At 34.8% G+C, this 10676-nt stretch overlaps 1 protein-coding gene across 3 annotated transcripts; it reads left to right on the forward strand.

The window, feature by feature from the left end:
- The first annotated feature begins 1175 nt into the window (after positions 1 to 1175).
- Positions 1176 to 7939, forward strand: LOC112519238 (ras-related protein RABH1b). Of its 3 annotated transcripts, none has more exons than XM_025127255.1 (7): positions 1176 to 1542; positions 3891 to 3961; positions 5487 to 5575; positions 5868 to 5979; positions 6188 to 6278; positions 7083 to 7265; positions 7877 to 7939. In XM_025127255.1, the coding sequence occupies exons 1-6, from the start codon at positions 1426 to 1428 to the stop codon at positions 7230 to 7232; spliced, it is 630 nt and encodes a 209-aa protein (XP_024983023.1). In that variant the 5' UTR covers positions 1176 to 1425; the 3' UTR covers positions 7233 to 7265; positions 7877 to 7939. The 3 variants fall into 3 exon arrangements, with proteins under 3 accessions (XP_024983023.1, XP_024983024.1, XP_024983022.1); XM_025127256.1 differs by lacking the exon at positions 7877 to 7939 and adding an exon at positions 7386 to 7482; XM_025127254.1 differs by lacking the exon at positions 7877 to 7939 and having other exon boundaries at positions 7083 to 7482.
- Positions 7940 to 10676: the final 2737 nt, after the last annotated feature.

Here is a 10676-nt window from a genome sequence, read left to right on the forward strand (position 1 = left end):
CAAATAATAAAAATATTTAATATTTATAATTTTATATATATACCGGGTACGGGGCGGGTCGGGGGATACAATACCCGGCTCCGGCCCCAACCCCGGTTTGCCTCTACCGGGGATCCCCGGCCCCGGTACCCGTTTTAGCGGGGAATCCCCGTCCCCGTCCGGGTCGGGTGAACCGGGTTCCCCACCGGGTCAGGCCAAATCACCATCCCTAATTATACATGAGTTTCACCTATTTTTTGCAAACGGCTAGTTTGTCTGGATCATATGAATGTGAGTTTTCACATCAATCTATAAACCAAGTTGTCAAATATCGTGGCACAAAAAGTGATTTTCTTGGTTTTGTCAAATATCCTCAGAGGTCACTAAAAACTATAACGCCGTTAAGAATTTTCCTGAATGATATTTAGGAAATTTGAGATTAGTCGAAATGTTTACGAGCTGATTCAAACACATGCTAAGAAAGGGTTTTTGTATTCTATTGTATTTAAAAAATAATATGAAAATTTTAACCAAAGACCAGTGGCGGATCCAGAAAATTAATGGGGTGGGGCCGTGGGGGCATGTTGGATGGGACTTGGGAGAGGGAAACATATGGCCATATGTAGGGCTTTAAACGAACCGAACATTTAGCAAACCGTTTGTGAACCGCTCGGCGGAAAGTTCATTTATGTTCGTTTATTTAATAAATGAACGGACATGAACACATTTTTTTGTTCGTTTAGTTAAATGAACGAACATGAACGAGAGTTTTGTTCGTTCATTTATTTTCGTGAACGTTCGTGCATTTACCGTTCGTTTATGTTCGTGCATTTACCGTTCGTTTATGTTCGTTTGTTTACTTTCGTTTAGCATGTTAAAGAACGAACATAAACGAACACAAAAACACCTGATTTCTAAACGAACGAACACGGAAATTTTCATTCGTTTATTGTTCGTGTTCGTTCATTTGTTCGGTTAAGTTAAACGAACGAACATGAACAAGTCTTCGTTTATGTTCGTTCGGTTCGTTTACAACCCTAACCATGTGAGACAAAAAAAAAACCATATAAAATAAGGATGAAAATATAAAATTTAAGGTAGTCAACAAACATTTTTGATTTTTGAGTGCCTACCATCCACCCCTTACCAAATGATTGTACATTTGGCCAATTTTGTTTGACTCGGGTCAAGTCGTTATGTTTCTTGGAAATGTCAAATGCAACCGGTTTAGTTCAAACCGGCGTTAAGTGCGGGCGATAATTGCCGACACGGATTCAATACAAGCAGGCCCTTTCCCCCCTTCCCGCATATACTTGGGAATCTGAACCTCTTTCCGGCCCGATCTCGAAGATTTTCCGGCGAGATCTCTAAATATTCGTCGGAAAATCTTCCTTCTTTGATCTATTTATTTGAATTTACTGTTATATTCGAATTAGTTTCACATCTATGGCTCCGGTGTCGGCTCTAGCGAAGTACAAGCTCGTGTTCTTAGGAGATCAATCAGTTGGAAAAACGAGCATCATCACTCGATTCATGTATGATAAGTTTGACAACACTTATCAGGTAATCTGGCTTGATCAAGCTAATTATTACGCAGCTGTTGTTAGAGAACGACCTTTTGATTTATAATATGTTTTGAGAGGTTTTTTTTAAATTATTTGGGTGATTGATCTGATTTTGACTCGGAGCTGATCTCGTCTTAGTTGCTACCTTGGTTGTAGAGAAGCGATCAGTTTTGTGGTCAAAAAGATCATTTTTCAACTTTACAAGAAATTTATAACTGCATCGCACTTCACATAAAAGGACATGGCATAGAAAAACCTTGGTGTTGAAGTTTGTAAGAGTTCCATGTCAATTTAAACTTCAAGTGCGCGTCGGGTTTGACATTGTAAATCAACGTGTATCCCTTTTGCACTAGGAGTGGGAGTACAGATTTTGAGGAACTAAGAGGACACATTCACTATTTTGGTTACTCTAGCTTAAGCTAAATAGACATACTACCTGAAAAAAGCATTCTCATGTCTGGGGCTAGGAGGTGTTATGTGCTTGTGTGGTACAACTACTTACATGTAGCTAGTTGTATTGTAATGGCTCCATCATCTACCGAGACATCTGGTGTTAGTTGATTATTGCTCGATGAAGTTGCTTTCAATAACGTGGAGCGGCACCACTGGCCAGGATTAACTTCTTATTGAATTTGTAAACGGTTAAAAGTACCAATATTTATGGTCATTGGGAATGCATAGGCAAAAGGGAATAGGGAATGAAATACAAAAAGTAGACGACCCTTGTGGGGGACAATCATAGATGAGATACCAAAGGAAATCAACTAGGCAAAAACTGGAGAAGCACACAAGATGTTAGGATTACTCAACCCTGAACATTAATTGGAGAGAAAATGATAGAAACATCTTTTTGCCTCTTATGCTATATTTAGTTAACTAGCTGATAAGCTAGCTGACTAGCTATCGGTCGGTAAGCTAGCTGACTAGCTATTAGCCGAAAAGCTAGTCTTGTTTGGTAAAAAAAACAGCTGATAAGTTGGATGACAATGTAAAATGACCTAAAAGGACGTTGCAAAATTAATTGGAAAAATATAAGGGGCATATTTGGAAAAAAACTGATGGAGCTTATTGAAACGCTACTTGAAGTAACTTTTCAAAAAGCTAGCTTATGGCTAGCCAAATGGCCTTTTTAATAAGCTAAAAAACAAGCTAAATTATGGTTGCCAAACATGGGCTTAGCTTCTGAATTTGTGAAAGATGGAGGAGGAATAACACAGTTAACCTCCTTCTACTTTCTAGACCTGCATTACTGCCACCTTTATACACCTCCTTAATGCTTACTGTCCTTGAGTCCAGTGTTAATGACACTATCCCCTCTNATGACTTAAAATTTAATTAAAGGGCATTTTAGAATTTTTAGAAACCCTTGTCTCTCCCCTCTCCTCTCTTCCCCCCCCCCCCCCCCCCCCCCCCCAAAAACAAAATGCAAATGTATGCACCTCTTAAGCAATATTTATTTATATCATTGAAATCTAGAAAATAGCCAGAATTTTTATTGTCAAGCATGCTATTTTTTCATTTCCAGAAGGATAACTCTGTTTATGTTTTAATTTTATTTATATAATGGGGATCTATTCACATTCAAGGGAGTGGCCAGGCAGAGCTTTTCACTGAGAAAGGTGTAGGGATGACAAAGAACTGTTCAATCAGTCCTTTCCACATGTGATTTCTTGAAATTGTTTGTGTCTAGATGTGCGAGAGGGGGATTGGTGGATATATCCTTTTCACTTTTTCTGTGAAACGACGATAGGAAACGGAGTCCGCCTTTTGCACCGATAAAAATAAAGAGTATAGGGCATGCCATATAGTTTTAGGTGTTTTGCTTGACAAGTTGACATCACTAATGGAATTAATTTAACAAGACTATATGATAACAGCTGTACAGTTAGTTAGCTCATCTGGTTATAAAGGAAAATGAACATCATAGCACCAAAGATGTGATCCAAAGAAACCACAAGGGTTGTGGCGTAGTTGTTGAGGTCCTGGGGGATGTGGTGGAATATTCCATCTGCCCAGGGTTCGATTACAGACGTACACAACAATTGTGGCCACTTAGTTTATCAGGGCTGATTTCTTGCCGTCAAAATTTGTCGGAATGAGTCCAAACATAGCCCGGGACACCCTTCCAAAAAAATGTGATCCAAAGATATGGCAATTTGCATTTGATGAGTTTCTATTTGAAAGTTGAGCCCTTTGGTTACCCTTGCGGCTTAGAATGTCTTTTGCATTTGCCTCATATATATTTTTTGGAATTTCTTATCAAACCTATTGTATTCTATCTCCAATTTCTTTTTGTGTTTCTCTTCTTTCTCTCTGATGTTTATTCATTTGTTATCCATTATCCAGGCTACCATTGGTATTGATTTTTTATCAAAAACTATGTATCTTGAGGATCGAACAGTACGCTTGCAGCTTTGGTAAGATTGTACATTTCTTGTTGATATTGTTTAAGTTAGTATATATACTCTTTCTCTACGAGCTATTGATAAAAGTCGCAGTTGTAATAGCTTGCCTTGAGTTGGATATCACTTGGAGTCAATTTGCGTTATCATCTCTTGTCTTATTGGAGATACATTTTATCCACTGACCGTGCTGTGGCATTGCCAATGTTTCTTTAATAGTAGTTTTTTGTCTTTATAAATGTAGTTTTGGACACCAAGTTTGTCACATATTTTAGCATAGGCTGACCATGAACTGAATTTATAAGTACAGTGTAGATTTCTCAGGTCTTTAACTATTTGAAGCTTGTGAAAACATTGTATGATTTCAGACATGTTCCTGGTTTCTCAACTATTCTTTTGCCGGATGTCCATTATTATTTTTTATTGATTGTTGCTCTTCAAGGGCCAGCTGATTTACAGCGATTGATTTTATAGAAAATATTAGCAGAAGGTTTTTTCTGTTTGATATCTGTTACTGTTGTATAGTTCTCATATTTTTGTGACACATGCTTTACTTATATTCAAAGAAAAAGGTTTTTTGTAAGTTGACATCCCATAGATAAACACCGGAGGTAATCAATTGCTCTGTCAATAGTCGTATTAATCTTCTCCTCAAAAAGATTCCACACCCCAACCTTTTTTGACTAATTATCCAAATTCCAAGTAGCAAAAGATTTGAGTTCAAACAAATCCTTTAGCCCATAGACTATAAAGAGGAAATGGAAAGAGAAATACTCCAGTGACTTACTGAGCACCGAGTGGCTGTTTATTACATTGAGTTTCTTGTCTTCTGTTCTAGAAGTCAACTGAACTATGGATATTGTAAGCAGGAAGAACACAGTACATTAATATTCTTTCATCTGAGTATGTGGTTTCTAGTCACTTCTTTATCAAGGACTGAACTCTATAAACATTTTACATGGTTACACTGATATTGACGATGGACATCTTTAGTAAAGGATATTTTTAGGGTTTCCACTTTTACCATTATCTTGTGTCAAGGAAAATTTGAAAAGGGTATTCAAAATGTAGGAGCAATAGACAGTGAGACCTCTATAATCTTAGCTCAGTTGATGTTTGGATCATTGGATGCTCATCTCACAGTCAAACGATTGAATCCGAGTTCTTTAAAACTTATCCGAGAACATAAAGATTTTGGGGTCCAGCACTTGAGTGAACATAGTGAATATGTGTTTGGAGTAGAAGAAAGTGAGCTAGCCTGAGTGTATGGCTATTGTCTAATTCTCTTAAACTATCTAGAAATTCATTTGAAGGTTCTAGAATCTCCCAAGTTTAGCTGTATGAGTGTCATATTTCTTCATTTAATTTCTATAAATTTGTTTAATCTACCAACCATAAGAGAAAGACGTTGGTTCCTTTTAATGATAGTGAATTTAACATTTGTTTTGGAATCAGTTTGATCCTTACTCTTTCAATCATGTTAACCCAGTAGTTGTTCAATCTTCTGACACTAATTTGTCAATTTTGCGTATGTTTGCAGGGATACAGCTGGACAAGAAAGGTTCAGGAGTCTCATTCCAAGTTATATCAGGGATTCCTCTGTTGCCGTCATTGTTTTTGATGTTGCAAGTATGTTTTATCCCTTCACCTTTCGAGTTACGTTATTCCCGTTTTTTCTACAGATTCTTTTTTCATGCTGAGGAATGTGTCAATCCTAGTAGACACGAACTACTATATGTTTATATGTTGGTACTCTCTTACCTGTGACTATTACACACTGAATAGCTCGATCAAATATCAAAATGTTTTCTTTTTGTCCTACATGAAAATGTCATCTTTCTTTTCAGTAGCACAATTTTTTTGAATTACTTTCTTCATTTTTCTGATATATGTATTCCCAACCACTTGTATGATGGGTTAGGCCGACAATCATTTATGAACACGGCAAAATGGATTGAGGAGGTCCGCACTGAGCGAGGCAGTGATGTTATAATTGTTCTTGTTGGAAATAAAACTGACCTTGTGGATAAGAGGTAATACGCGGTTACTTTTAGTTTTATTTTTAAAATGTGAAGGGCTGCTTGCAGCTGGGCTTTACTCCAAATCTGGTGAAGCCTGTTTTAGTTCCTATCAATGCTTGGCTCATAAACTTTTTGTTTCTTATACGTTAGCAAGTGTCCTTTTCAAGTTAGTTAAATTCATTTTTAGCTTACACTCATCCGTTTGATGAATCTTTTGTAGGCAAGTTTCTATAGAGGAAGGGGAAGCTAAAGCTCGTGATTTTAATGTAATGTTTATTGAAACTAGTGCCAAGGCGGGCTTCAATATAAAGGTGAATACTGATACTGCTCTTGTACGTCCCAACTTTTGAAGGAGAAAATACTGGTTACAAACATGTATCATATCATCTTGTTGACATGGTACAACAAATCAATAAGATTTGTTCAAAATGATTTTTCTTGCTCTCACATGTGGACACACAAAAAGATGTGAGAGAATCGTGATCTTAATTTTGCTGGCGTGTGGTGATAAAACAGTTGTAACCAATAATTTCAATGGAAATGACACTCACAGATTGGTTAAATCACCATGGTGCAGGATTTTCCTGCAACCAACACTCCTTCCATGTAGAAAGAGTTGTTTAACTTAGGTTCCGTTTACCAAAAACTTACTTAGTAAGTACTTATGGGTAAAATTCAATACTATTACTTACTTACCGAGTAAGATTTTTGTCCACCAAAACGGCACCGTATACAATAATTTACCTGATAAGCTCTTATCATGGTAAGAGTCGCCGCCTTCACTTACCGGATAAGACTCTTGGTCCTTGTCTCGCTCTTACCGGGTAAGATTCTTGGTCCTTACCATATTCATCCTGTAAGGTAATGTGACTTGGTAAGTGCTTAGCCAGGTAGGCGTTTGGTAAATGGCCCCTTAGATTATTGAAACTCAAACTTCGGAAACAGATGGAATATTGAATGGGTCCTTTTTGCCTGAATCGGGTTAAATAGTTTTGGATCGACAATTCTTTTTCAAAACATCCCTGCTTGGTGACTTGAAGCTACAAATGCAATACCTTTTAGAGCTATAGTAGTTGAATCTTGACGAAAATGTAGCAAAAATGAACAATTTTCAGGCTTTGTTTCGAAAGATAGCTTCAGCATTACCAGGAATGGAAGCTTTATCGTCTTCAACAAAGCAGGAAGACATGGTGGATGTAAATCTCAAGTCCAGCAATTCAAGTGGATCCCAGCAGCAACCCCAGTCTGGAGGATGCTCATGCTGATGGATGATCATTAAACCAAACATATTTTTGAAGGTTAGTGATGCTTCACTTTAGCAGTTGAATCATTTAGTTTTAGTTGTGCAATTTGCTTTTCTATGCTTCAGTTTTTACTTTCTCAAAGTGTGTTTATGTTGAATTATCTTCTTGTTCCAGACCTTATTTACACCGAGAATGTTTGGTTTGAGTTGGTTTACTCCGTTGTTGTTTCATACCCTACTTTCGAGTGAGATATACCGAGAATGCTTTGTTTCGTTTCGTTTGGTTTACTAGGATTAGTTGACAGTTTTCAACCGATTCATAGATCTCCAGTGTTCGATTCTTAGGCATGCCGCGATGCCTGCAGACTCGAACGCTAATGCTTATGATACTAATTACTGCCCAAAAAAGTACTTAATGGACAAGCGGATGAGTTCCATATTGTCTGAGCTTCTTGACGGTTAATCAAATAATTACTTACAGTAAAATGGTTAGAATGAGTAATAGTTAGGTAATTTTCTAAAATTTAGTTGTTTTGCAAAATTTTCTTTTCTTTTTTAGAATCTGATTATTTTGGCTCTAAAAGATCAAGGTCAGAGTTATATTTAACTATGTGATGAAACTGATTGGTGCGGATTTAAGTTACAGTTATCAGTTCTTATTGGTAGGGCTATAAACGAATTGGACGTTCAGCGAACCATTCGTGAACCGTTCGGCGGGAAGTTTGTATATATTCGTTTATTTAATAAATGAATAAATATGAATACAATTTTTTTGTTCATTTAGTTAAACGAACGAACATGAACAAGAGTCTCGTTCGTTTATTTGTGTTCGTGAAAGTTCGTTTTCATATTCATTCGTTTATATATTAAATTTAATATATAATATTTTATTTATTTAGTCTGAATTCAAAGAATATTTATTTAAGTTAGAACCGTTCATTTATGTTCGTTTAGCATGTTAACGAACACACCTGATTTCTAAACGAACGGACACGAATACAAAGATTTTTGTTCGTTTACCGTTCGTGTTTGTTTGTTTGTTTGGTTAAGTTAAACGAACAAACATGAACAAACATTTGTTTGTGTTCGTTCACAACCCTACTCATCGGGCCCTATGTGGTATAATTTAAGGGTACGAAATTTAATGAGGTACGAACATGAACGTGAACGTGTGCTTATGATGCCACAAGTTGTGAACTTGTGTGTCTCAATTTGTTTTTTTTAGCCCACTTCAGGAAAAATGCCTTGCAATGTGGACTTGGCTATTTTATATAATTTTTTAGGAGGAGGTTTAAAGGTAAAATTTCCCCATGTGGTACTTATGAATTATGATGACTAGTTGTGTATTCGCGCAATATGGCGGGAGCCATGATTTTAATGATTTTAAAGTTCCATTGGTTTTATAAGATAAAATTTAACGATGATATAAGTTACACTTGGGCTTTACATATTAATACAATTTGAATAAATAAAAGTTATGGTTCCAATTACAGATTATCGATGAAAAAAATTGTATGACAGTTTAAAATCCAATATATTTAAAATTCAATATATTTAAACGACTCCACAAATGTGTTCGATTTACACCAAGAGCAAAGAACCAAGAAACTTGAGTTTTAAGATAAACACTCAAAACCAATAAAGAAAACTACAAATTTAACAGATCATAAGTCATGAAAAGACCAAAAAGGATGAGTTTTAGAATGAAATTTCAACTGTTTACCATCTTTTTTGTTCAGAAACTCAGATTAAGGTTGAATTAATACATGTATATATATATATATATATATATATTTCAAAAAAACCCAAGAATATATTAATTCAGAACATATTATATAGTGTAATTTGGACAGCCTAACCCCAAAATATATAATATATATATATATATATATATATAACTATAAAAGTATAAATCGTAAATATTAAAAATATTTTTTCACAGTATATATAATATATAATAATATAATTAAGTAAAAAACTATTCAATATTGGACTCATTTCGAAGGTATTAAAGAGACGATTATAATGGTATAACTTGTTAAAATAAAAATGTATTTTTTAAATATGTTTTAATTGATATACGATTATGTATATTAATTCGATAAGAGTTTAAAATGAAACATTTAAAAGTAAAAAACGTAAAGTAAATTAATTAACTAATTATAGGGGTATAAAGTGTAAATTTAAAATTATAATTTAAAAAAAATCGGTTGTGAGAGGGTAAGTGTATGTGAGGGGGTGAGTGCATGTGAGGAGAGGAGGGGGTGAAAAAGTATATAAAGGGTATCTTGGTCATTTAGTATTTTAAGACTTTAAGACTTTTGCTAAATTTGCTTTATAAAATAATATAGATAACCTAAATAGGAGGCAATTGAATTGTGAGTTTTACATTTATACCCCCATTGGCGGCATAAGTAAAACACCTCTATCATCCATGTTTTCCTTGACATATTATATGAGCTAACCGATCCAAAAGTAACAAGTTATCAATTGCTATAAATTATAATGAATATATTTCAATCAGTAGTTAATTCCATGACTTAAATTGTCTTCTTTGTATTTATAATATTTATCTAACATATTTTATTATATTTTAATTGTTAAAATGTAAATTACACAAAGATGAATTTTATTAATACCCTTTTATAGGAGATGGTAAGTGAGTGATGTAATAAGGGGTAAAAAATAGGTGGCATGTGAGTGGTAAGGGGTATGAATAGTAATCCTACATCAAAATGAATCATTTTGTTTTTTTTTTTTGTATTTTAGAAACCGTTTTTCAAAACCTTAATTTTGAGGAACCAATTTCCAAATTTGGAATCGGTAATCAAATTCATGTTCCCGAATTGAGAAATTTTAGAAACTGGTTCCCAAATAATATGTTCTGAAAATTGGTTATCCAAAATGGAAAATTTAGAAGTTGGTTTTGATTTGCAAGTGTTTTTGTTCGAATCATCATTCTATAAATCAGATTTATTTATTGTATTTTACAAGAAATGGTTTCAGCAATTCTAAATTTGATAGTTATTTGATTAAGTATAAGCTTTGCCATAAAAAAACCTTATTCATATTTAACTAAAAGTATTATTTTCATTTAATCTTGTTCATTCAATCTAGAAACATGGCAATCACAAGCATTAAGATAGGAAAAACGTATTGACTTAATTTATTTTGCATTCTTCTTGTTTGAATTGTTAAGGTCTATGGAAACTACGATGATCTTCTTATATTATTATATATCATTGACCGACTTTAGTCATTCAAATATTTAGGGGGGGCGATTGGTTCACATAATGAAATTTGGTGGAATTATAAAGTAATTTTAATGGAATTTGACCACACGTTTGGTTGGTATGAATTGGAATATCCATCTCAGTTTGGAATAGTGGTGAGTGGTTGGTTGGGGGTTGGGCTATGGTGGGTGGAGGTGTGTGGCGGTTATGTGGATGACAATAATAGTGTTTGG

The sequence above is a fragment of the Cynara cardunculus genome (assembly GCF_001531365.2).
Source record: "Cynara cardunculus var. scolymus isolate 2C chromosome LG 10, CcrdV1, whole genome shotgun sequence".
NCBI lineage: Eukaryota > Viridiplantae > Streptophyta > Magnoliopsida > Asterales > Asteraceae > Cynara > Cynara cardunculus.